Below are 25,500 nucleotides of genomic sequence, written 5' to 3'. Positions count from 1 at the left end.
GAAGACGCGCAATGGCGACGCGCTCACGTGACCACGCGTCACGCGTTTAGTGGCTCACGTACGGCGAGCAATATGGAATACGACAGCCTTAGATTAATAGAGGAGAATGTTAGACAGCGATTCATTCATTGATTATCCTATTATCATAATTGTAGAATGCTATAATACATGCAACGCTAATAAATGCACAACGCTCCATGACACTGCCGTGAGCATCCAGGCTCCACGGATGAAATATCCAACAACAAAGGAAAATAACCCAAAACCCCGAAGGTAGATGCTATATACAAAAGAAACAAGAGAAAGATAAATGAGAGACATTAGTTGGCAACAGATTCGTCATCATATCCAATTTTAATCGAACAGGCCTTGGCCGCGAGTTCCTTGGGGGAAACATCGGCACAAGACTTCAACACGACCATCTTGGCCGCTTTCACGGTGACAAAGTTCACCCAGTTCCCAGCGATGTCGGCGCGGGCCATAACCTCGATACAGATCTCCACCTCCCTGGGGGAGATGGGGTTCCGGACAGAGTCCTGAACATGCTGCACGATTTTTGGGATCTGGAACGGTTTCCTCTGAGCAGCCAACATCGCCTTAATCCCGGAACCGACATATCCAACCGGCCGCAGCGAGGCGAGCACGTTGGCCACATCCTCGACACGCTCGACGGCAGTACGATGGATCAGCATATCCTTCGACGGCGGAGGCGGGAGTGTCGACTGGCGAAGCTCCTTGTTCTTGATCCGATCCAAAAGACTCTTGCGGCGGTTCGGCGTAGCATCGAGGAGGGTCTTGGGCGCAGGGCTATCGTCATCCTTCGCAGAGTCCGCCCGAAGCTTCTCGGTCTTCATTCGAATCACACCACCCTTCAGATCCTGCAGGCGTTGCTGACCCTTCCGGAACGAGGTCAGAGGCGTGAGGCATTCGTGGACGGGGGAAAGGCCCAGCGTGTCGACAAAATGATCAGCAACTTTTCCCTCCTCGTCGTCGCCCAAGTTCGGGATCGAATCGAGTGTCTTCTCCCAGAGGAGATCGAGGGTCTGTTCGAACTGCTCTTGCCATTCGGCCTCGTCCATTCGTCCCGTCCATTCTCGTTCCAGGCACACACGTCCCAGGCCGTAGTTCGCCAGCCGGAAAGGTGACTTCACTGTCTGCGACTGTTCCCAAATCCACACCAAGCGCTGCAAGTCCTTAACCACGACCTTTCTCTTCTTCCACACTTGTCCAATGGCCTGCAGAAATTCCCTCAAATCCACCGGAACGATAAGACCATTATGCGCAGAATGAAGCGTAAGAGCCTTCAAAAAAGCTGAATGCAACTTCAACAATTCATCGAAAAATGGCGGGCGCGAAACAACCTTCGTTACCGTCTGCGAGTTCGACTTCGACAATGACAGCGGCACCGATCGTGCATTGTACTTCACCGACCGACTCCTCTTCGACGGCGTCTGAGGAATCTCCTCCGACGCCGACCCACGCGTAGAACGCAATTGAGACCGAACAGACGGCGACCGAGTAACACGGTGCCCACTGCGCGGCTGTGGCGACGAAACAGACAATTCATTGAACCGAAGTGTCTTCGAGGGTGTAGCGGCTTCGTTTTCGATCTTCTGTTCATCGGCCTTGACATCCACCCCTGGGGCGGCAGCGCCTCCACTAGCCACATTCTCAATCTCGACTAGCTTGCGTTTCTTCGACGGCGAGTAGGAAAGGCAAGGAGCAGCAGCGGGCTTGTCGAGTTTGGTGGAAGGAGCAGTCGTGGTTCCTGGCTTGGTCGCTCTTGCAAAATTCTGGATTCCCGCCTGCCCCCGGGGGAGCGTGGCGGCTAATCGGGAGGAGGTACGAGGCATTGGTCGTGCTTTCCCTCGTAATTCGATGGTGATAATATAAGGAAGGTATGATATTACCTATGATAGAGCATATGGGATAGGAAGGTATGATGGGTAGGTGTGTAGTATAGGAGGAGAGGTGGTATTAGTCTTAAAGGGTTAAATTAGGGCGCGTCGTGATTTTTTCACGGTGGAGCGCGTCGCGTGAGTCGCGGCGCGTTTAATCTGACAGCCGACGTGCACTGATGGTATCGATAAATTAAATGCTGAAATTAACTCTTTGAATTGAAGAAATAATCGTTGAAAAGAATTGATGATATTGCAGTCGGTTTTAATAAAAATTCATATGTCCGTGCCTCGCATTCCATCACTCCGGTGATGCACCCCGTCAGTGACATCGGAATGCATCTAGCCATCTTAGTACTAGTACTCGGACAGTGAATTAAGCGAGATCCATTATGCTTCATTAAAGTAGATAGACATATCTCATAACCCACGAAAGAACCATAGAAATACAGTCGCCATACATCATACAATCACCATACTCCATACAGAATAGTACAGTCTACTTCCCAAACCACCCCGACAACCCACCCTTCGCCTCCGTCGCCTTCTCCTCAACCTTCCGGTCAAGCTTGTCAACACCCGCATTCAACTTGTCCCTAGCATCCTCAAGTTTTCCGGTAGTTTGATTCGTGATCTCAGGGATGCGTTCGTCGGGTTTGCCACTCGAGCGGGCGTTGTTGATCTATACCTATTAGCTTCGTTCATCTATAACACAGAGGCAGAAGGGGGACATACAGCCTCATCGATAACAGCAGTGCCCTCCGCTCCGGCACTCTCGCCTGCGACCACTCCACGCGCACCGCTGGGGGCTTTACCGCTGGCTTTGTTGGCGTCGGCTGTACGACATTAGCTTATCGGGTTCTCTAGTGTCGAGACCAAAGGAAAGGGAAGCGTACCCTTCAATTCCTGAGTGGCAGTCTTAGGATCACCACCCGCTCTGTACAGGTAGAAAGCACCGGCACCGAGACCGGCGAGACCGAGGTACACGGGGGCTCTGCTTTGGGCCATGATTGTTATTCGTTAAGAGTAGATAAGATGAGATGTAAGTAGATAGGTAGGATTTGATCTAATTCGATTCAAGTTGAAGATGAACAATGGGAAAAGAACCGTATATAACAGAATTGACGTCGAAAAAGAGCCGGTTTAGAGTTGTAGGCCAATGACAACGTGATGACGTTGTATGGCCGGATGTCGTTTACTACTACGCTCGGCTGTATCATAGCTGAAGGGATTCTTGGTGTTACATGGCAGTAACCTACTATGGTTATTTTAACTTATTTTAGATCATTGTGGACTATAATGCAGGTGAACCCTGCACACACAGAGTGCATCTGTATCATGTTGCTCTAGAAGTGCCCGGAGTCTGTATACATGACGTCAACGTCATCCGGAGATCACTAGACGGAGTAAACATCATGGACCGGAGAGTTTTGATTTTATGCTACGTTATTATGGAGGTTAACTCCCTATCCAATGAGCAATGCTTAACCGAAATTCAATAGAAACGCAATCAAAGCTTATGGCCATGCACAAGTATCCCACCTGCTCCTATCAATCTGGAATGCTTCGACAGATGACGCTAACGAATCAAATCACCGCCAACCATAGCAGAACGAGACATAAGACATATATACAAATTGCAGTAGTAGAAAAACACAAGCAAATCGCCAACTATAAAGTGCACAACCGCCGACCAGAGTAGAACAACTCCATTCCAGAACCTCGTAGTAGAAAACTCGAGATCGAGGCCGGGGTATCGTCAATGCAATATACGCCCAAAACATGCAAGCCAAACCGAAACCAGAAATCCGAACATGATGAGAAGAGAGATTCCTCCAACAAAATAAAAGCAAACAAAACAAAACCGAACCCATCGCAGATGACGTACACGTCAATCATCAGTCGTCACTTCATAAAATCCTCCGCATCTGCGGTATAGAACCCTAAGCGGTCAAGATCAAAAACGAGAAATAGAGTCGCTTAACGAAATGGTACCGGCTCAGCGGAGTTATAGAAAAAAAAGATCGTATCCAGTCGTAGAGTATATATAAGATGGCTTCAACAAGTAAAGCAGAAACGAAAGAAGTTTCACAGAAACAATTTGGCAGCGCCTTTGTTTTCGCTTGTGGCCACAGCGACCAAAGCTTCAAGTCTGCCCATTCCGGAATCCCGGGTCGTGTTGAAAAGATCGGATCGAGATTCGTGTTTACTATTCACATGATCGCCATCGTTTGGTTGAGACGAAAGTGGAGCGCAACCCTACAGTCCAATTAGTTGTCAGGGTCATCGAATAATGGGCGGGTAGCGGGTGCGTACTGATTGAGACGTCTCGGACGCTAGAGCGCTATGGTGGTGGGGAGCATGGGGTTCGATAGACCCATTGTGGTGCACAATAGCGGGGTGGTATTCAAGGGATGCCGTGGAGGGCGTGTGGACTCCCTCGCTACTGCTCGAGTCTTCAGGAGACGTCCGCGTAGCCTGCGAGGACCCCGAGGCCGTGCTACTGTGCCAGCCATGGCCCGGCCCGGGGTTTCCTCGGTGTTCGGACGGCTGGTAGGATGTAGATGGTCGCGATGCGACATTCTGAATCTCCGCAATAGTCTGCTGGCCCCATTGGGCTGCATCGCGCTGGAATGGCTTGTCCCGGATGTTCAGTCCAGTCAAGTTGGCATGCAGTGACAGATCCCACGAGACATGGCCTCGTCGATGACCCGGACCGGAAACCGGGGGCGGAGGCCGCACTGCCGGAGCATTATAGTTGAAACCTCCCCCGAAACCATAACTGGGCGCGGGTCGCTGCTGGTTACCGCTGTCAACCTGCATGGGACTCGGTCGACGACCCGGAGGCGTGAGTGGTCGTTGTTGCGAAATGACCTTGTCAAAGCTCTCAATTCCAGGCAGCCGAGGCGGATGCTGCTCCGCCTGTCCATTCGCACTACTGAATGAAGGCTGCTGCTGCTGTTGAGCCCCGTCGGGAGTTTGATAACTGCTTAAGCCACTCGTTGCAGGCCGCTGGTATGCAGGGTAAGTAGACGGGTGCCAAGTTCTTCTACGCAAGTCCGCTTCTGCCTCATCACGCGAATAATTGGAGCTAACCGGGCTAGCATAAACCCCTCCTGGACCGGGATAAGGGGCTTGGCTAGGCGTACCGACATAACTCGGCGGGTACGCATGGACGGGCTGTTGCTGCTGTACGAATGGGTTAATCCCTGCGGGAACCGAAAGACGTCGGGCGGCAGTCTTTCCGTCCCAGAAGCCAGAGGCCTGGGAGGCTGTGGACATGGGCGACGCAAGATGTTCCGGAGCACCGCTAAACATATGCGATGGGGTGTATGGCGACCCTCCCACCGATGGACCAGGAATGCTTCCTCTGATCTGAGCTGGGGGTGTACTAGGAGGTTCGACCATGCCATCCAAGGCCAGTCGCGTGCGAGCACTATTGTCGTGAGGCATGATCAACGAGGTCGGTCGCCGGCGGATCTCTGGAGGCTGGCTGAAAGTAGATGCGGTGGACCCGATACTGGATGTGGACAGATTCCGACTATGGCCACGACTATGAGGCGTTGAACTTGGGCCGGTGCCCGCTCGAGCACGGCCCTGCGGACGAACCCGGTCTGTGCGGATCTGTCGCTGAAATCGCGTACCCATGGCAGCGAGAGAGTCGCCCGGGATCTCTTCGTTGACATGAACCGTCTGAGCATGTTGGCGCAGGTTATCAAGACGAGAAAATCGCCTAGAACAATGGCATTGAAATGGCCGCTCCCCGGTATGTTTGCGAATGTGGCGAGCTAGGTGTTCACTCCGGGTGAAACTCAGGTTACAAGGGGGAAAGTCAGTGCAATAAAACCGTTGGCCCTTTTTCTTCTTGGATGGCGGAGCATTGCTGTCGTTCGCGTTCTCCGGCTCGTGATCTGAGTGCTCCCCATCTGACTCATGGTGTAGTGTTCCCTCCTCCGCTGGCGCTGTGGGGGTGGCACGTTGGGAAGACGTTGCGGGCCGCGATGGGTCATCGTAGTCGCGATCCTTCAGGTTTCGCGGAGTGTCCTCGTCGCAGGAGCTGGTTCGTTTTGTTTGTGCGGCCGCGCCGTTGCTTGCACTTGCGCGAGGTGTCGGGGTATTCGCATCCTCCATCGGACGATCCTGCGGTGAGGATATTTGATTGTTGACAGGTAAAAAGGAGGACATGATGGTGTGGGGAGAGAGGAAAGACAAAAGGGAAACGGAAAGGCGATTTTTAGTGGAAATCGCTCAAGGAGAGGAAAATGTGGGTGTATGTATGGCGAGGGAGCGACTGTCGGTATGAGACTCGAGGACGAAACTTTTTTTTTTCTTCTTTTTTCTTTTTCCTGTTGTTTCTCCTGCTACTTTTTTATCTGCAAGGTGCCGTTTCGTTGTCACCCTGCCAACGGAACCAGCGCAGAGACCCTTTCTGAAGCTGTAGGTTTTTGTTTTGGGATGCGAGAAAAGGCGGAGTGAAGGGATGAGGTGATGGAGAAAGAGGGAGAGCAGGAGGGAAGTCGATCGGCGTGGTGAGGGCAAGGGCCGCAACGAGACCAGTGTTCTCCGGCCGTTTCAGGAGAGTTTAGTTTATTTCGTCCAGGGAATTGGTCTGCGAGTGAGGAGAAAAATCACGGTGACGATCGCGAGGCTGTCCGTGACATAACAGTAAGCGAGCGGGTCATGGTCAGGGACTGATAGATAGCAGCACGTACCTAGTGTACTCCGTATGGCGCAGTGGGATGTTTTTTTTTTTTTTTTTTTTTTTTTTTTTTTTTTTTTTTTTTTTTTTTTTTTTTTTTTTTGGGGGGGGGGGAAAAAAAAAAAAAAAAAAAAAAAAAAAACCGAGATTACAGATAAACGAGTTTAGTTGTATCTTATTCGCCCCGAAAGAGGGGGAGGGGAAGAAGGCAAAGAAAAAAATGCTTTGCAGAGACGAAGGAATGTTGAATTTTTGGTGAGATCTGTTGATGATAAAAGACGATGAGGCTGATGACGATGACGAGATTTAACCGAGAGCCCGACGATGCAAGGGCCGACAGGGAACGAGTATGAAGGGAGAGAAGAACAGAAAGAAAGGAGTGAGACTAAGTAAAGAAGAGCATCTCTCAGGATAGAAAGGTGAGAGACAAAAGAATAGAAGGGAGGTGGAAGGAGGGGAGAGATGAAAAAAAGAGAAGAATAAAGGAAGAAAAAGAGAAGAAAGAGGAGATAATAAAGCCACCCACACAACTGAGAGCCGATCGAGGGACGATGATCGTGGGATGACAGCAAAGAAACACACTGGGCGGCTGTTGGAGATGGAAAAACCATCCGACGACTAAGAAAGCACAGGGGGCTATACAGAAGAGTAAAGTTGAAGAAAGGAAAGAGGGAGAATAGGGAAGAGAAACAGAATGAGGAGAAGATAAAAAGAAGATCAAGGCACCAGGGGGGACGAAGATGTACTATACTCCGGAGTACTCATCCTGTGTCTACGTACTCCTTTGCCGGGGCCCCGACCGGACTCTGACGTTAACCACTGATACTCTCCTACTGATTACTACTACGAGGTGTATACAAAAGCGATGATAACTTCACCATCCAAACGGCCTGACCTAGACTTTCGAAACCTCCGCGAAACAGGTTGAAACGCCCGACGGTCCCGTTGTGACTTTGGCTGCAAACGGAATCGTTTCAATCCAACGCTGAGATAGACTCTGGAACACTTAAGAAGGTAATACTCTCAGGGTACTCTGAGGGTACGGAATACCTGGGCTGTATACAAGGAACCGCTATAATAATACACACCGGACTGGATGCAGAGTCATATCGGCGCCAACATCTCACCATAGCATAGCACTATTAACATGGAGGGAATCCAGACACTCTCTGTCCGGTGACTAGACACAGGAACTGATTAGACACGACCACGGAACGCCCTACCCCAGAGATAGAAAAACCCGTCATATCCGAAGTTCCACGCAGGTACCATAAAGAACTCCGGATGCTGACGTCTTCGATGACTCTAATCGTCAACCATTTCCCCAAGTGGCGGAGGGGGATTTGCCTTCTCCTACTCTATATGGACTGCCATACAGCGTAGCTTACAAGTACTCTGTACCTGTGAATAGTCCCGGCAATAGCCGTTTCGAGTACATACATGTATCACGTCTTGTAGTAGATAACGATGAGGCTGTAGTACCTGATCCTAGGATGCCCCTGGATCCGTGCGTTAGTATAGAGTACACACTATGAAAGCAATCCCTGTAGCACATTATAAGGGAGGATACATACAGAATAACAGTTATAATGCTCCCGCCACCGAACTGACCATCACCGCCGCCTCCCGTTCCCAATTCCCAACTGTCAACCCCTCCTCCCCTCGTCCCTTATCCACCATGCCTGATGCTGTTGGAGGCTGTGATCCCCGCAGCACACAATCCTTGATATCGCCCCGCAGTCGCTCACGGTTCGACCGCAGCGCCCGCGCCGAGACGCCCCCGCGTTGCAGTATTTCTTGCACCCGCCCCGCCAGCGACGAGGCCAGCGACCGCCAAAAGTACGATGGCAGTGATGGCGTGTCCAACGAGGTTAGCACCAGCTGCAGGAGGTTGGTGTTTTTCCTGGGCGCTTGGGTCTCTATCGTCTCTCCCTCCAAGCCAAATAGCAGCATTGGATGAGACGGTAGTTTGGTATTGCCAAGAATGTATTCGAGTGCTACGATGTCCTGACAGCGCGCAGAAAGATCCGAGAGCGTGCGCTCCAGAGTAGGGAGCATGGTAAAGGCCCGGGACAGTGCTGTCAAGGAGGTCCCGATGGCCGTATGCATGTAGCCATGGAGTGTCGATTGGAGCAATTCCGGTCGATACTCGGTCGCCGGAATCATAGTCTTCGGCATGGGAGACAGTACATACAGAGTCGTAACGGCGGACGTCAAGCGCGCTCGCGTATCCCGTGCCTGCTTATATCCTGACGGCGCTTGCGATCCTGTCGAGATAGACGACATGGAGAATCGATTGATAGCCTGCTGTGCGCGGGATTTAACCAAACTCTCCGCCGGGTTCAGCAGATCACTCCGCAATGTGCGCACGACCTTCACCCGGTCCAGCCCATGACCCTCTTCCCCCTCTGCTGTGGCCAGAAACATTCGTCGTAGGTTTAGAATTGTGTACGCCGCGCGTTCCAAAGCGCGAAAGTCTTCCCGCCCCGGGGCCTCACCACTAGTAGTCGTAGCAGTAGCGCCGCCACGTCCATTCATCTCCGCCAATTGACTCTCCAGCTGCCTCCCCAGGTTCAAGCACCGTCCAACCGCTCTTGCTAACTGCACCGTTGCCAATGATTTTTCCGCCGCTAACCGTGCCTCGTCAGCCGTCTCCCACTTGCGCAGCACCTCCCGTTCCAATCGCTCATACCCCTGCGTCACTGCAGCGATTTGCTCTTCCGATTGCTGGAGGATCTTCCCAGCGGCCGCTGTTTGGTCCCGCGTATGTGACAAGAGCGGCAAAGCGGACTTGCTGGTCAGTGTGTGAATGTGCGTGTCGATCTCCTGAAGGTCGAAGAGAACTCGCGACAACGGGGTTGAGAGATCCAGTGGACTGTCCGTGGCATTGTTGGTAGCTACGACCAGGGAGTTGGCAAAGGAGGCCGGTGAGAATCCTGGGTCTAGGAAGACTTCGTAGTCTATGTATGATGGCTCGCCTTCTGCCATTTTCACCGTGCTCCTTCCAGTCGAATCGTAGAATAGCCGTTCCCAGAAAGTAAAAGAATAAACAAGCAAATGGGTATCAATGCAAACAAGCAGTAGCAACCAATAACGCGAAACGGTGGACGGTCCTTTATCGCCCACTTATAACAGATCAAGCTCAGCCGATGTAATGCAATTCAAGTGAGCCTCAATTGAGCTTGGCAGATCTCCTGGTCATGACAATCATAACAAATAAACGTTGTTCCTGGATGTAGTTGAACGTTGGCCATCCAAGTGTCCCGAGACCATGTGGAAGTCACGTGTAAGATTAGTCACTGCCTCCATTTCCCCAAAATGGTATTTATTGACACCTCAGGCCTACAAATGTCACTTTATCAATCTGCCGCCGCCGCCCATCGGTCCGATTTTTACCGCCTTCCCTTTTGTGTAGCTAACCACCCCAATTCTCTGAATATCCACAAAATGACCAGGAAACCAACGCTTCTCTGTTTCTCACCTTAAACCACCAATTCGGCCCTCGTTCAGATACCCATGCCTCTGGCGCCACGAGCGGCCCATCTCCCATGCTATCCCGCGGCCAACCTTGTCTACGCAGACGGGGTCTATCAGCCGTCTTAGACAATGCCGCTGTCGGTCCCGATGAACCTCTACTCTTCCTCTACCCACGCTGGGTCACATCTCGGAGGTCAATTGCGACTGTGAACCGTGTTACTGCTGCTCGGACAGCTTTTGCGTCTGCGAGGTGCCTGCGCGGTTCGTCGAATATTCTTCCTTCGAGGCAAAATCGTCCGCCGCGGGGGTCATCGTGGGGTTCTCCGTTGCGATGGATATCGTCTAGCGCCACCCTGAGAAATGATCGGCCTGAAGATTCGACGAAGCTATCGGACAAGCAAGATGGCTCTAGTGTGCAAGCATCAGGGACAACAGGTGAGGATACGGACAGGACAATAGGACGCAGGCGGGTTCGAGCTCCGATCGACCAGGCGACTGCAAAGACGAATAGTGGGAGGTCATTCAATGTATTCGCTGATATCGAGTCCGATCGTTCGCCATTGCTTCAGTGGGAAGAAAAGGGAAAGAAAGTGCTTGCTACTGGCAAAACCCACGCACGCCCGTTGGTGGCAGCTCGAGAGAGGCGGAAGAGGTTGACGAACAGAGATCAGAGGAAGCTCTTATATCGGTCACATTTGAAAGAAATAGGCGAGGAAACTGGAAAAACGCAGAAATGGGGGTTGATGGATAGTACCCAGAAGATGCTGGAGCGTATCCAGGAGAATACGCCCGTGTTGACATTGAAAGGCCCGAAGAACAAGGTGATGTTAATACCGGAGGAAACGGTGGCCTTGCTTTCGGGCATCAACGACATGGCGATGAAGGAGAATATTTGGTACGTACCGGTTCACAACGGCTGTAGGGTCCACATATTGTCTCCGGGCCAAAGTGTGGGACGCTATCGCAAGGCAATCATCTCGGGGTCTCCACGGGTTGTGGATTTGGTTAGCGATCGGATTGTGCGTGCGCATCGTCTGCAAGAATCTGGTGACCCTTTGGTCGACATCAGAAAACCCGTGGTTCCAGTGTTTCCATCGATAGAGGCCATGAGACAGAAGAATGCTCAAGTCCCATTGATCCGCGGGGTCTGGGACTTTTATGAGGGCAAGAACTCTCCCATGCCGATTGAGGCCGTTCTGGACTCCGAAAGACCGACAACCGTTAGGGAATTCTTAGAGCATGTTGAGGATCTGCTGACATCTACAACGTCGGGTCCTTATCGCAGGCAGGAGAATCAGACGCGCCGGCAAACGCCACACAACCTACGAATTCTCAGAAATCTCTCGCAACTATTTTTGAATGATGGAAACCAGAGGATTCTTTCAACCGCTGCGTTGAATAGTACGTTGTCTTTTTTCTGTCAACACGAGTATATGAAAGCCTGTCGGGAGGTTATTCTTCGGTGCGAACATCTCGCAACGGTGGATACTTTCAATATCCTCCTAAGAGCATGCGCAAGGCGACAGGATTTCCGAATATTTCGCCATCTTTTGATTTCCATGGCTCGACTTCAGATTCGACCGGACGCGAACACGTGGGTCGCGCTCCTCGAATGTCATGTGAGCCCTAATGCGAAAGCGGGCCTATTCATGTACATGATGCAGAAGGGCCATCTTTCTCAGATTGGACCCATGCGGACAGCGTTACAAACAGCTATTCAGGATACACTGGTTTTACATCTCGAGGGCGGACACAGCGTGGATTCGTATATTAAGCTGTTCGAGAATACCCATGGAACCAATTGGTTTTCCCCATCGTTGGTCAACAAGATGTTCAATGCTACTGTCGAACTCAAGAACTTTCCCGCCTTGAATAGATTGCTTGATATCTGCGATGAGCATGGTATCAACATCGACAGTTCGACTATGCTCCGGATCCTACCGATCTGCCGCGCAAATATCTACGCAGCCCTTTTATACGTCTTTCGATACGTCACTCGTCAGGGGTTCCGGATGGACAAGGAAGCGCAAATATGGGAGAGGCTCTTCCTGATCGCTTACAAGGGCCGGTGCTACAACATTTGCCGCGTGATATGGAGATACGCTTGCATGAACGGGGCAGTCACTGATAAGATGAAGATGTCCGTTCTCAGCTCCATGACGACCAACGTCTCGAAGAAAAAAGTGAATGTCCTTGATGTTCTCTGGCGCTCTAACGCCGGCAAGATTAGTGTCGGCGTTGATCTGCATCTGAGCGAATACCCCTCCGCCGACGAAATTATGAAACTTACTCCTGCCAAGTTCCACTCGAACCCGGTCCAATCTCTGATGACTGGATTTCAAGGAGGAAAAGAGCGAGAGCGACAGCTGATGTTGGCAACGGCGCTGGTCCGTCGTGATATCGAACTTGGTCGTCGGTACCGGCCTACGCAGCCATTATCCACTATGCTGGATGCAGCAGCGCTGTTTGATCTTGAATGGAAGGGCGTCCCGCGGCCGCCTGAATGGATGGTACAACATGCCATCCAGGTGCCTGTGGAATGGAAGGGTTATCTTAAATCCAGCTAATTGGATTTCCAACGCTCGTGATGATCCATTTTGGCAGTTTGTTGTTTCGGCTTCTTTTCCATTGGCGTCGGTCAGCGTGTTTCTTGTTTCCTGGGATAAAAGTATAGACGAGTCTTTCTCAGCTCATCTGGCCCTGGCGTGATGGTTTGAGCTGTTTGTATTCTATCCGTGTATATTATAATCTTTTCATCCTTGCTGCGACAGTCAAGGATGTTATGTACATCTACATTACTCCTTCTATATCATTATCATTGCATAGACCGTCATGACCGAAATGCGCAAACATAAGTGGTATATCCAACTCAAACGAACTCACGATTCCCCTGGAGTAACGGCACCGGTCCCAGAGGATCCCCCGGTATAGCACCGTACGGGTCGAAAGCAGTCGTCCGGACAGACCCCACGCCTTCTTTGAGATACAACACGAGTCGATATGCCGAGTTACCGTTCAAGTAATACCGGTGCAACCGCTTACTCCGCAAGAAGCCAAGTCTCTCGTACAGTTTAATAGCGGCAGTATTTGTGATTTCCGTCTCGAGCGCAATCTACCACCATCAGCACCTGTCCTCCAATCGGCAACGCAACCGGGGGAGCAAGAAAATACCTCATCCGCCTCCCTCTCAATCATCGCATCAATACTCATCCTCACCAACCTCGTCGCAATCCCCTTCCCCCGATACTCTTCTTTCACAGCCAACATGGCAATATACCCCCTCAGCGGGCCCCCGCGATGCGGCTCGAGCTTCGACACCACAACACCCACCATCTGGTCGTTCTCGGGCCGCGATTTGTCCATGGCGAGGTAGCATAGTTCGCCCCATTGGTAAAGGAAGTAGCGGTAGACGTAGATAGAGTATGGCTCGGAGAGTTGTTGGGAGATTAGGGAGCGCATGGCGGGGACGTAGGTGTTTTCAAGGGCCGCGTCGTAGCGGATGTAGGTGAGTTCGTTGCTCATTTTGGCGGTGGTTTTTTTTTTTTTTTGTTTTTGTTTGTTCGTGGCTATCGTGGGATCATGGGGGCTGCGATTGCTTGTCGGGATGTTATGTGTGTTCGTGAGTATTGCTGAACGTGAGACCGAGGAACAGAAAGAAATGACGTCCGGATTTTCGCTGATCACGTTGTCTCTTGCCCGCGTCGTTCCTTGAAATTTAGGTTTACGGCAGTCGCTTCTTTTTCATCCATTCTCTCTTTTAATTCTATCTTCTACCCCATTGCTGCATTTTACTCATACCCAATTATCGTTACCCACCGAAAACCAGACGATGCTCCGCCGTCGCCTGCCCAAGGAGGACGGTGACGACCACCAACGAGCCTCCACCTTTCCAGTACCAACGACCCACGAAGACAAGACCCAGACACAAGACCACTATCATGGGAACCAGGAACGCCAGATCATCCTCCGACCGCGAAGTAAACGACGCAATGGGTTGATATTCGCGCTGGGCGGGCTGTTCGGGATCTTCATTGCGCTGTTCTTCGCGAACCAGCAGGAGGTTATTAGTTTGGATTCGTTGATGGATTTGAATCTCGATGCGTTGATTGATGTTATTCCGCAGGGGATTGTCAAGGATGCGAGGGAGTTTTCGGTGCGTACTATCTGTAGTCCCGACTACACTTTTTATGAATGTTGCTAACAGCGATGACTACAGCAACATGAACGCGAAGCCGTCAGCTACGACCCCTTCTCCGTCGGCCTCCACCTGCAATCCCAAGGCATAACAGCAAAATACCCCATAGTCATGATCCCCGGCGTCATCTCCACCGGCCTCGAAAGCTGGGGCACCGAAGCCAGCTCCCGGCAATACTTCCGGCGACGCCTCTGGGGCAGCTGGAGCATGATGCGCGCACTGGTCCTGGACAAAGCAGAATGGAAGAATCATGTCATGCTGGATAAAGATACAGGATTGGATCCGCCGGGGATCAAGCTGCGCGCGGCGCAGGGGTTCGATGCTACGGATTTTTTCATCACGGGGTACTGGATTTGGAACAAGATTTTGGAGAATCTCGCGACGATTGGGTATGATCCGACGAATGCGTTTACGGCGGCGTATGATTGGCGATTGTCGTATGCGAATCTCGAGATCCGCGATCACTACTTCAGCCGATTAAAGTCCTATATCGAGACCGCCGTCGAGGTCCGCGGGGACAAAGTCACCCTCGCCTCACACAGCATGGGCTCACAAGTCGTGCTCTACTTCTTCAAATGGGTCGAAAGTGACGCCCACGGCAAAGGCGGCAAAGACTGGGTCAACCGCCACATCGCCAACTGGATTAACATCAGCGGGTGCATGCTCGGCGCCGTAAAAGGCCTCACAGCAGTCCTATCCGGCGAAATGCGCGACACAGCCCAACTCAACGCCTTCGCCGTCTACGGCCTCGAAAAATTCCTATCAAAGGAAGAACGCGCCGAGATCTTCCGCGCCATGCCAGGCATCTCCTCCATGCTCCCCAAAGGAGGCGAAGCAGTCTGGGGCAACGCAACCTGGGCACCAGACGACCAACCAGGCCAAGCAATGACCTTCGGAACCCTCCTCAAATTCCGCCAGGATAACCTCACCGCGGCGACAGAATCCTCCTTCACACACAAAAACCTCACCACAACAGAAAGCCTGCAGTACCTCCTCGACCAAAGCGAAGACTGGTACAGCAAACACATCCGCAGCTCGTACTCTCACGGCGTCGCACACACACGCAAACAAGTCGAAGCAAACGAAAACGACCCCCGTACATGGCTCAACCCCCTCGAAGCCCGTCTCCCGCTAGCACCAGATATGAAAATCTACTGCTTCTACGGCGTCGGCAAACCGACTGAACGCAGCTACTTCTACCAACAAGAACCAGACCCCCTCGTCAACCTTAACGTCAGCATCGACACAACCGTGACAAACACACAACACGGCGTCGACCACGGCGTCGCCATGGGCGAGGGCGACGGCACGGTAAACTTACTCAGTACGGGATACATGTGCGCGAAGGGGTGGAAGATCAAGCGGTATAATCCGGCGGGCGTGCAGGTGAAGGTGTATGAGATGCCGCATGAGCCGGATCGGTTCTCGCCGCGTGGGGGGCCGAATACGGGGGATCATGTTGATATTCTGGGGAGGGCGTCGTTGAATGAGCTTGTGTTGAGGGTTGCTGGGGGGCAGGGGGATATGATTGAGGAGACGTATGTTTCGAAGATTAAGGAATATGCAGATCGCGTGCAGATATACGAGGAGTGATCCGCGTTCTTCTCCCTCTATATATATAGACAAGGCTGTATGACTTGCTCATGTTTTGATATCCATAGATTAATGTATTATTCGTTGGCACACATTTCTGATTTACTGGTTGCTTTATGTTTTATGCAGCTAATAGAACGATGAACTGGATTATAAAGTATAGACACGAAAGCAAGCGTTATTGTACAGGTTCATAAATCATAAAGCTATCATATTAGGAATGCGGATAAGGATAAGGTGCCTCATCACGTCACACAACCCCCGGAAGGAGGGGCGACCGTACAACTCGATGGCGTGGCCGCAAGGTAGATAAATAGGGCGGAAGGTAAGTGTATTATCGGAAGGCGTGGTGAGTCGTGCGAGGTGCGAAAAGCAAAGCGTTACCGATAGCAAGCAAAAAAAAAGGATAAATAAGTGGGCGATGTCTCCGTCAAAACATCGTCCCACTGGCCCGATTCCTCAAGCCGTTGGAACCATCATCCAAGAAGGTACCCCAAAACAGACCGGGTCTTGATTATCCCAAGCTCTGTGTTCGCATGGTTGACATTATAACCGCGCACGATATCCAAGCAAAGTTCGCAGGTTATCAAAAACGAAGCGAGGGTGAGAAATCCAAAGAGATCCCAAGGTCTGCAAGGTTGGGCTCCCCATTCCCCCTCTTCTCTATATCTCATGCAAATGGTCGTTAAAATCAAGCATCACGCACAGCGAATGAAGTGCGAGCAAAAGCGCCAAACTTTTGGTTTTTCGTCATATGTCCCAAACCTAGGCGCCGAGTAGTTGAACGATGGACATGAAAAATATTGTGAGACTGGTCCGGTCGAGCGTCCAGTCGGATAAAGAGTGACTAGGGTCGGAATCGAAAACAAAGTCCAGGAATTGGCAACAGTCAAAGACAGCCAAAGCCGAAAGGGTATCCACAACGCCACCGATATTAACATTATGGACGGAAGATCTTTGAAAGACCCAGGAGTCGACAGTGCGACAGGGCTCTTCACAAATGCATATACAATCGAAGAAAAAAGAAAAGGAGCAAATCCCGCAGCAAACAATGGCGTTCAAAGCGGGCAGAGAAAGTAACAAGAAGCGATTAAAGTGTATGTGTCGAAATCGGCTCGATGCAAAACGAAGAGCAAGTCCCAGTATGTCGTCTAATACAGAGCAAAAACGCCGTTCGGGGAAGAAAATGCAATCACGCGGATTAAGGAATTTGGTCGAACACGGGAGGCGAACTTCCAAATCGTTTGAGCGGAGGTGTGAGACTATGGACTCACGATGTGATGCCGTCCAGCCTCAAGGTCGGAAGCCGGGGAGACCAGAGAATCACTCTCCCAGGCGTAGTGGTCATCCACGGGGCTGAGAGAGCCAGACGAGAATGAAGATGAAGAACCAACGGTCCACTCGTCGCTGTCGATAGTCGAGAGGCCGTATCCGTAGCCGGGAGCGGCATCACCAACCTCGACATAGTCGTAGTCCCAACGGAAAAGCTTGTCAATTTGAACGCGCGGGAGGAAACGAGTCTTGGCGAAGTAGAATGCGATAGTGGCCAAGAGACCACCGCCGACCAAGTCAACTGCGTAGTGGTGGGAGAGGTACATGGTAGCCCACCACATCCAGAGCGTGTAGGTGACGAACAGAGGCTTCAAGCGGGGGAAGACCTGGCTCATGAAAAGAGCGGCCAGAGTCGAGTCCGCGGCGTGCAACGACGGGAAGGCACCGAACACCACAGGAGACTGCTTGAAACCAGAAGTGTATAGATCGATGCCCAGAAGTTTGTCAATGCGAGCCAGACCCGCGGGGTTACCCTGCATCGAGTAGTCGGCCGGGGCCAACCCATACAGGTTCTCATACCACGGAGGTGAGCACGGGAAGAGCAGCTGGATGGCAACAGCAGTCATGCTGATGTATCCGAAAGTCCGGGCGAAGACCGGAACGTACCCGGGGGGGCCGAAGAAAAACATGATCAGGGAGGTGACGAAAGGAGCACCGTAGTGGCAGAGCCCGTACGGGATCCAAGCCAGAACGTCAAGCGCAACATTCTGGTGAGCGGACAGAATGTTGCTGATGTTGGCGCCATAGAGAATGTTCTCCAGCGCAGGCAGCACTCTAACCCAGATAGCAGGGCGCCAGTCACTTGGAACAAACCTGCGACCGTTGTTAGCGACTATTTGCGACAAAGCAAAAAAAAAAAAAAAAAAAAAAGGGTTGCAACTTACTGGCAAGCGTAAAAGAACAAAAGCCACCCAGCAATAGGCAAAAACGGCAAAAAGAACTGACGAGTAATGGGAAGGAGAAGAGAGACGAGCAACCCCGTAAACATAGCCGTCTTCCCCAACGGACCCGGAGACTCGATGATAGTCAACGAGAAAATGCACACGATCAACAACAGCAAGTATTGGAAGTCGTAAAGCGTCCACCGATGACTCTGTAGCGATCTAAGCGTATCGACGGGCGAAAAGGACGTCTGCAGCGACGACAACGACGAGGTAGGCGTTATCCGACTTCGTAGCTTCGATCGGAGTTTGCGTCGCATCCGATGAGGGACGAGGAGCTTCATGGAGCGCCATGGTACTTGAATCTGAAGCTTGCCGAAGTGGTTCTGCGTGCGATCCTTCCACGATGGAAGGGAGGAATTCATATTGGTGGGAGGATTTAGTTCGATGTTGTGAAAATCAATAATGTGTTTCTTTGTTGGTTTTGAATGATTGTCGTCGGAGGAAAAGCAGGCAGAACGAGTTGTCGAACTAGGCTTCCCCCAAGGCAGAACGGGAAGGCAGAATACGCGAGGCCTTGGGAGGAAAGAGGGGAAGGAGCACTCAAAAGTTGAAAGTCGATCCGAAGTAGATAACGTCGTTATTGTTGTTGCTGCAGTTGTAAAGTCCGCGGGACTCCGGCAGTAGATGCAAGAGGACAGAGACGGAAGTAGAGGAGAGGACGGGAGGAGGTAGCAGGAGGGAGATCACGTTGTAACTAAGTAAAAGGGGGTACCGTCCCTTGACGCAAGGCGGAGACAGCTTGTTAGAAGCTGGACCAAGAGTCACTGCCACGAAGCCGTTGAACTTGAGATATTGACGATATCGTAGAGTAGAGCAGAGGTGAGAATAAAAGAGAGAGAGAAAAAAGAGAGAAGAAGGGACCTGATGATTTTTGCTTTGCTGGAACTGAAAAAAAGACGCCCAAAAAGGGAACAGAGCCGTGACTTGGGCGGACAGCGACGGGTATTGTCACGGTACCGTATGGTATTGGTACCGTGTCATGGCGTCACGCCGGAGAAATACGCTGGCCCAATACGGCTAGTCTAATCTTAATGGAGTAATATACTAGACACGCCATTCCTAATCTAGCAATTTAATGCCTGAATAACACTTCAGGCACACAAGGCGGACTCCTCGGAGCAAACGGAAGCCGAGCGCCTGAAATGTGACCGGAGCGTACACCAGCCGGTAAAAACCAGATCCCCTGTCGAGCCCAATTTTGGTTGGCCGGTAGCCATCCTCCACCCAGAGACACGCCGGTAGCCAATCCCAACCCGAAGATCTCCAGCATCAATTTCGCAGACTCCACTCGGTCACGCTCCGTCAGCGGCATCCGATGGCCCCGAAATCACCGACTTCTGGGGCCAAGCTACTAGCGCGGGCGGTGTGGTGGTCCTTTTAGGGCGCCTCGAGGAAGTTGTCAAATAAAACTGGCTGTTTAAGAGATGATGCTCTAAGCGCCGTGAAAGGATCGGCACATATTGAAGTCTCCTGTTGGGATCTCGACCACCATTGTATCTCGTATGAGTGTGAGTATGAGTACGAGTACGGTGTAATTATAGTTGTGCCCCAGAATATTTTGGGGTATAAGGGCTAAGCCATTTTATCTAATACTACAATCGCGTTAAAATATCTGCCCAGATGAGGCGCAGATATACTTGTAATCTTGTCTTGTACGGAGTGTAGTTAACTAACTAGTTAGTTAGATTGGTAGATTAGTCAGTATGTATGAAATTTTAATATCGTCACATACGGTGCCGTACTCCGTAGCGGTAATTATGGCCATTAGTGGTAAACATCACACGAGACCCTCCCCAAAAATGGGACGTCTCATCAAAGTCTGTTGTATCGAGAACTGGCTTTGACACAGCAGATCACGGCAAGCCGGCTGTACAAGTACGATCCGAGTACTGTACAGAGTATAGAGCACTGCTATGCTTATACATAACTACTTGTGCAAATACTTGTACAGAACAAGATGAGAGTACTAGCACGATGTTTAATGGCAACTGCAGCCGTAGCGCTGTATGCTGCATGTCGCTGTCATATGATGAAACAAACGTGCAGAAAGGATTCTCGGATCGGAGGTTGCTCTCTTAGCTCCGGCGAGTACATCTTGTGCCTGTTCACATTACCCTGTTCTATCCTGCATAAAATTGCCTTTAAACACACTTAGGTAAGGTTTGTCCTTATCAAATCATCAAACCACCCAAGACAATTAATTTTAACATGCAGCGCGCTGCAGTTTCAACCCAAGAGGACAAGGCGTTTTCTCGTATTCGTGTGTGAAGGCAACAGGATACTCCGTACGGAGCTTACAGAGTACATGAATCGTAATACGATACGCCTCCCGCATACTTGCTCCGAATTTTCTTATTCAACAGGAACTGGAAATCGTGCATATTTTGATATCATCGCGCCACAGTTGGGTGTTGGTTGCACCATTCCGTGGTATATACATCATGATATATCATTTTGCGATTTCCTGTCCAGGGACTAGATGCGGGGATACGGCCATCTTGATAATGGTTGTTATCGATGATGCTGAGATATGATTGATTATCGGAGATGCAACCGACTCTATTCTGACCAGGATTCAATCGAGCTACCCGATCACTCGATTCCTGCATAACTGACCTCTTACAGGTAGGTGAAGTCATTCCAATATCTTGGCCATACTGCTGTTCGTACATACCTACCTCTATTCTGTACAGCACACCAAATGCACACCAGTATGAATATACATACCAAAAACCGTCAGCACAAACTTACTCGCAACAAACCCTCCCTGACTCGATGATGCCAATGATATCATCCATACCGAAAACGTCTCCACTAAAAACTTCCCTTCCTCCAGACGGCAGACGGCACGACACGGCTGTGACATCCACGACATGCTACATTTCAGCCGAGAATCCCGTGGAATGGCCGTGGAATATTCGACATGTGTCCCCGTACCTGGTACGGCATTCCGAATGGGTTTCAAACACTTGCCTAATGCGGCTACTTCAAACGATGTTGGATCGTTGACATCATGGAGTCTGAAAAGGGTAGTGTATAAACTTGAGTGGTTCCACGGTAGGTTATTTGATGGTTAATGGGTGATAGCTCTAGCTTTGAGTTAATTGCTACCGAAAAGCAAATGAGATATGCTCATTGTGCATTCGTTGGAAGAGAAACCTAGCCAGAGTCTCTGGTTTGGATCACTTCCGCCCTTCCGGTCTGGTAGCACATTGTCATTACTGGCTCTAGTTGCACAGCAAGATGATTGGCAGCTAACCTTTTCCATTCGATCGGGAGAAAATAGCGCCCGGATTCAAGGCATTATTGAATGTCTGATCAGCCCAACGAGTCCTGTTTCTTCAGGAATAGTATCGAAGAGCCACTTGCCCGCCTCAGTGAACCGAGGTTGATGGCCAATGCTTACCTTACTTCACCATAAAGACTGCTATTACTGCCAGATGGAGGACAAAGATTTCCGTCCACTCGCATCGAGGATCCTAGCTCATAGAGCCAGGGCTGAGTTCTTTCTCGCGAATTCTCGTAATTGGTCGGTGGTGAATAGTTTGCAGATCATATACTTTGCTGCATCTATTGATTCGCTCCTCTGGAGTACAGTACAATCACCCCACGAAGACTGACCCACGCACAGACATACAGCCCCAATCACCTGCATCAGAAAAGCTATTTTAAGTCTTCACTGCCAATATCGTTCAAATGTGTACAATAGCCCCAAGAAACTAAGTCCACAATGGTATTGTACCCCGTACTCTGTATCGTGCCTATTATAGTGATGGTGACAACAAGGCTGAGCAAGCTAGACTAAGCCTGTGGACGTTGTCACTATACGAGTTGTGGATATCTGCATCGCCTTGTAAGATGAGGCCGAAGGATGCTCACTGCACAGCCGGTATATACCGTACGTTGTATGGGGTACTGTATGGGTTTGGTAAATGATGGATACATACTGGTTTTTACGAGTACTTGTTTGCAGGTGGGTAGTCGAGTTAGATAAACGTGATCTTGGCGGGAGTCCAGGCATCTAGATATATTGAACTTTCTATTCAATCTATACAAATATCACTTGTCCACCGACTGTATATACGGCATGAGAATGCGAGATTCATCATAACAATATTAACCGAAACGCCAAAAACATGCAATCCGTCTATTGACCCTCAGACGAAGCAGCCAGCATAGAGAAACCCTTAACCAAGCCCATCGCTGACCCCGCAGCGACACCACCCACCAGAACCATCTGCAACCCTCCAATAAAACCTCGTCGACAATTCCGCGATCCCTTCCAGCCGCTCACGAAGCAGGTCTTTGAATACCCGAAGACGAACAATGCAACAACCATCGTTGCGATGGACCAGCGGAGTGCAAGGTAGGCATCGAGCGGACCGACGAAGAAGTATGGGATCAATGGCACGAAACCACCGATGAAGTAGCCAAATGCAATTGTCAGGGCGCAGATCAGGGCTCGTGATTCGGAGGGCTCAGGGAGTGTGTGATGGAAGTTCATGAGAAAGTTCGGGAGCATAGGAGATGCGGAGAGGTGATTGGTGAGTGCGGAGACGAGTTCAGAGGGGAGTTCGTAGGGAGCGAAGATATCGGAAATGGTTTCGGTGGTGGAGGGGGGATCGGTGATGATTTCATGCTTGGTTTCTTTCAACGTCGCATAGTATGATTCTCTGGAAAGAAACCCGAGTCAGCTCTACTTCCTACAACTGAATCTGCACAGGTACTTACTCTTCGCTCTTTGCACCCAGGTATCCTCCCAGACCCATGGAGATTGCACCCGCGATAAGCTCCGCTAACCCGCCAAAAACGACGACTTTGGTGTCACCCAGCGCAGACAACCCAGCTGTAAGGGCAAAGGGCACAGTCATTCCGTCCGATAAACCGATGATCGCATCAGATACTGTGCGTCCATCGACGGTCCAGGACGAGTCTTTCTGGTCTTTCTTCTGACCGGCAGTGGGTGACTCGATATCTTCTCCATGATGCAGAGGCAACTGGTGTTCCTTTTCCAAGTCGACGTCCGAGAGTCGACCCGGAAGAGGCGTGTAGGTAGCCACGATGTTTTTCAGCGTCGCAAGAGACATTTTGGCAATGTATTGCTTGATGAAATTGTCGATGAAATCGTCCGTGAAGTCGTCCGTGAAGTCGTTGATAATCCAACGGTGAAGAATGGCCAACACACTCAGGTCAAGTTACACAAACAAGCACTCGCCCAGTCACCGACAGAAACAAGCAGAAGCTAAATAACCTCCCTCCCCTCGCGCATTATCCCACCGACACGAGCCGGAAGCGCAGGTGATAATCGGCCAACCATGACCGCACTCGTCTATGCGCCTATCGAGGAAAGCAGGTCGACCCCGTGCCAGCCATTTCCGGGTCTGGTGGGGCGGGAATGTCCGTCAATCAAAGGCACGTGGGCGGTCTGATTCGTCGTTAAACCCTTGGCTAGACTTGGCTAGACTTGGCTTTGGACCTATCAGCGCTGTGCATTGGTCATTCTGGGTCAACCCCGCAAGTTCTCTAATTTACTCGGATTTATCAGCGTCGTTCATAGTTAACTAACTATCTGCTCGGTAGCTATCAGCATAGTCACGGGTTTCGGCTGTGGCTTGTGACTGACCACACTGTCACAAGGTGAGCTTGATACCTATTGAGACAGCATCAATCGATCACAAACAAGTACCAGGAATGGACTAGGGGAGGACGCCGTTGTAAGGCATTCTAGATGTCGAATAGAGTACTTCAACTCGTGAGACGAAGAGATATATACAAGTACTCAACGTAACTATCTGGAGCGAAAAGCATGTGCTGTGATGTGATGAGTTAAAAGTTGAGCATGCGACACTATGAAAGACAACATGACCCGTTCTACCAACGCGACCGCACCTTGAACTCGACGCTGATTATAATATATTTGAACACTTGAATTGGACGTAAATAACAAGAAATGCTTTCAAATCGAATGTAGCGCCTTCACTAATGCACCAATGCTCATTTGTAACAGCTTAACTCCAGCGTAAGATCATGCATATCGACAACACGATGCGACGAGGAAACCATTACTGCGAGTACCTACAAGCAAGTCAGTACGGAGTACAATCTAGACACCTGACCAGGACAAACTCACGGTCTCCTCTTCTCAACAGTCTCCTTGTCCTCACTCTTGCCAGCCATGTTCCAAAGCCGACTCTTGTACCCAGGGAACGAACTGTGGTTCCACATGTTCACGAGGATACTGTTCATTGTCAGCAGTTGTCCTTTTTCACCCTTGGTTTTTTTTTTTTTTTTTTTTTTTTCCAAACAAAAGGAAACAAACCTCTGACTCCGATCGACGTAATCTTCCTCCTTCAACTCCTTTACTCCGACCGTCATGCCATCCTTGGTAAACATGACATTGCGCTTCTCCATCTTCTCACGTGTGGTGTTTGTGACCTCCTGGACGATGCTGTAGGCGATGAAGCCGACAACGGCGAGGACGGCGAGCACGACGAAGAGGATAACGAGGGGGAGGAGGCTTGCTCGGGCCATTTTTTCTGATTTTAGGATTGAATCGATAAGGATGTAGTGGATTGAAAATATATGCTGTTATTCAGGTGTACTCTGTACAAGTGAGAGCTGGTGTTCGCGAAGATCGTGGTCCGTGAGTCGTTGATCAAGCGTAGGGCTGACTGATGTGCGTAGTATCTAAAGAACAGAATAGTCAGCGACAAAAGCAATAAATAAACAAATATACGAGAGCGTACCTGCAGAATTGGTTGTGAAAAGAAACAAAATGAAGGAAGGGAGGGGAGAAATCCTGGGGTTAAAAAGAGTTTGACGTCAGGGCAGGTTTTTCTTTGCCAAGGCGCATTTGCGGCATGTTATTTGGTTGCCTACCGTGGCGCTGCCCCGTAAGGCTAAGCCATAATAGCCATATTTATAGATTGTAGTCAAACAAAGGGGCCGAATTGATTGACTTGTACTCCATAGCCGTTAGAATGATCGGTTAGGCTGATATGTGTATCACGCTGGTATGAGGTGCATAATTATGTTGTGCCTATGCTTGTGCATCGCTGACCAACCAATTCCCCGCGCCCAGAAGTTCAACAGGTTAACTAACTTAACTTGGAGTTAACTACGCAATTTTCTTTATTTGTGGTTGGGTATGTGATAAGACTGGGACGGTCACGAGACCTGTAGTTGCGTTCCCACGACACCTGCGCATGTTTCCAATTCCGAATCTGACTTGATCCTCAATTCCTGCAATGCCATCGCCATCCGAGTACTGTGTCTATGATGAGCGAATGCTGCCTTATGTGACGACAATGGGCACAGTGTAGGCACCATATGATTTCTGCCTGGCATTGACGTAGAATACCT

The 25,500-nt window shown here is 50.5% G+C and overlaps 12 protein-coding genes across 12 annotated transcripts; 2 read left to right on the top strand and 10 right to left on the bottom strand.

Annotated features, from left to right (window-relative positions):
- Positions 1-111: 111 nt before the first annotated feature.
- ASPGLDRAFT_45783 (DNA replication factor Cdt1 C-terminal domain-containing protein) lies at positions 112-2,018 on the bottom strand. Its single transcript, XM_022546321.1, has one exon. The coding sequence runs from the start codon at positions 1,851-1,853 to the stop codon at positions 321-323; it is 1,533 nt and encodes a 510-aa protein (XP_022402458.1). The 5' UTR covers positions 1,854-2,018; the 3' UTR covers positions 112-320.
- Positions 2,019-2,262: 244 nt separating this feature from the next.
- ASPGLDRAFT_45782 (uncharacterized protein) lies at positions 2,263-2,985 on the bottom strand. Its single transcript, XM_022546320.1, has 3 exons — positions 2,795-2,985; positions 2,634-2,734; positions 2,263-2,580 (listed from the first exon to the last, which is right to left on the bottom strand). The coding sequence occupies exons 1-3, from the start codon at positions 2,904-2,906 to the stop codon at positions 2,398-2,400; spliced, it is 396 nt and encodes a 131-aa protein (XP_022402457.1). The 5' UTR covers positions 2,907-2,985; the 3' UTR covers positions 2,263-2,397.
- Positions 2,986-3,445: 460 nt separating this feature from the next.
- ASPGLDRAFT_1388046 (uncharacterized protein) lies at positions 3,446-3,979 on the bottom strand. Its single transcript, XM_022541646.1, has one exon. It carries the CDS (start codon positions 3,770-3,772, stop codon positions 3,491-3,493), a length of 282 nt encoding a protein of 93 aa, XP_022402456.1. The 5' UTR covers positions 3,773-3,979; the 3' UTR covers positions 3,446-3,490.
- ASPGLDRAFT_1388039 (uncharacterized protein) lies at positions 3,880-6,284 on the bottom strand. The gene is made up of 3 exons (XM_022541645.1): positions 4,652-6,284; positions 4,215-4,600; positions 3,880-4,157 (listed from the first exon to the last, which is right to left on the bottom strand). Exons 1-3 carry the CDS (start codon positions 6,081-6,083, stop codon positions 3,987-3,989), a joined length of 1,989 nt encoding a protein of 662 aa, XP_022402455.1. The 5' UTR covers positions 6,084-6,284; the 3' UTR covers positions 3,880-3,986.
- Positions 6,285-6,710: 426 nt separating this feature from the next.
- Positions 6,711-7,390, bottom strand: ASPGLDRAFT_1387928 (uncharacterized protein). The gene has a single exon (XM_022541642.1). It carries the CDS (start codon positions 7,206-7,208, stop codon positions 6,762-6,764), a length of 447 nt encoding a protein of 148 aa, XP_022402454.1. The 5' UTR covers positions 7,209-7,390; the 3' UTR covers positions 6,711-6,761.
- A 485-nt stretch (positions 7,391-7,875) lies between these two features.
- On the bottom strand, positions 7,876-9,710 carry ASPGLDRAFT_45780 (Golgi transport complex subunit COG5). The gene is made up of 2 exons (XM_022546319.1): positions 8,172-9,710; positions 7,876-8,096 (listed from the first exon to the last, which is right to left on the bottom strand). Exon 1 carries the CDS (start codon positions 9,583-9,585, stop codon positions 8,182-8,184), a length of 1,404 nt encoding a protein of 467 aa, XP_022402453.1. The 5' UTR covers positions 9,586-9,710; the 3' UTR covers positions 7,876-8,096; positions 8,172-8,181.
- A 435-nt stretch (positions 9,711-10,145) lies between these two features.
- ASPGLDRAFT_65702 (uncharacterized protein) lies at positions 10,146-12,641 on the top strand (the record flags this gene model as incomplete). Its single annotated transcript, XM_022548930.1, has 2 exons — positions 10,146-10,584; positions 10,666-12,641. 2 exons carry the CDS (start codon positions 10,146-10,148, stop codon positions 12,639-12,641), a joined length of 2,415 nt encoding a protein of 804 aa, XP_022402452.1.
- A 302-nt stretch (positions 12,642-12,943) lies between these two features.
- Positions 12,944-13,596, bottom strand: ASPGLDRAFT_57098 (peptide alpha-N-acetyltransferase MAK3; the record flags this gene model as incomplete). The annotated part of the gene is made up of 2 exons (XM_022548233.1): positions 12,944-13,186; positions 13,246-13,596. The coding sequence occupies 2 exons, from the start codon at positions 13,594-13,596 to the stop codon at positions 12,944-12,946; spliced, it is 594 nt and encodes a 197-aa protein (XP_022402451.1).
- A 307-nt stretch (positions 13,597-13,903) lies between these two features.
- Positions 13,904-15,862, top strand: ASPGLDRAFT_123691 (phospholipid:diacylglycerol acyltransferase; the record flags this gene model as incomplete). The annotated part of the gene is made up of 2 exons (XM_022540421.1): positions 13,904-14,227; positions 14,291-15,862. The coding sequence occupies 2 exons, from the start codon at positions 13,904-13,906 to the stop codon at positions 15,860-15,862; spliced, it is 1,896 nt and encodes a 631-aa protein (XP_022402450.1).
- Positions 15,863-17,124: 1,262 nt separating this feature from the next.
- ASPGLDRAFT_34520 (phosphatase PAP2 family protein) lies at positions 17,125-18,500 on the bottom strand (the record flags this gene model as incomplete). The annotated part of the gene is made up of 2 exons (XM_022544442.1): positions 17,125-18,007; positions 18,079-18,500. 2 exons carry the CDS (start codon positions 18,498-18,500, stop codon positions 17,125-17,127), a joined length of 1,305 nt encoding a protein of 434 aa, XP_022402449.1.
- A 3,636-nt stretch (positions 18,501-22,136) lies between these two features.
- ASPGLDRAFT_1387253 (VIT1/CCC1 transporter family protein) lies at positions 22,137-23,347 on the bottom strand. Its single transcript, XM_022541636.1, has 2 exons — positions 22,870-23,347; positions 22,137-22,811 (listed from the first exon to the last, which is right to left on the bottom strand). The coding sequence occupies exons 1-2, from the start codon at positions 23,223-23,225 to the stop codon at positions 22,286-22,288; spliced, it is 882 nt and encodes a 293-aa protein (XP_022402448.1). The 5' UTR covers positions 23,226-23,347; the 3' UTR covers positions 22,137-22,285.
- A 435-nt stretch (positions 23,348-23,782) lies between these two features.
- On the bottom strand, positions 23,783-24,727 carry ASPGLDRAFT_45775 (uncharacterized protein). Its single transcript, XM_022546318.1, has 3 exons — positions 24,458-24,727; positions 24,269-24,376; positions 23,783-24,213 (listed from the first exon to the last, which is right to left on the bottom strand). The coding sequence occupies exons 1-3, from the start codon at positions 24,667-24,669 to the stop codon at positions 24,201-24,203; spliced, it is 333 nt and encodes a 110-aa protein (XP_022402447.1). The 5' UTR covers positions 24,670-24,727; the 3' UTR covers positions 23,783-24,200.
- Between the last annotated feature and the right edge of the window lie 773 nt (positions 24,728-25,500).

This window comes from Aspergillus glaucus, assembly GCF_001890805.1.
Source record: "Aspergillus glaucus CBS 516.65 unplaced genomic scaffold ASPGLscaffold_7, whole genome shotgun sequence".
NCBI classification, from domain to species: domain Eukaryota; kingdom Fungi; phylum Ascomycota; class Eurotiomycetes; order Eurotiales; family Aspergillaceae; genus Aspergillus; species Aspergillus glaucus.
This window is presented reverse-complemented; position numbering and strand designations above follow the sequence as displayed.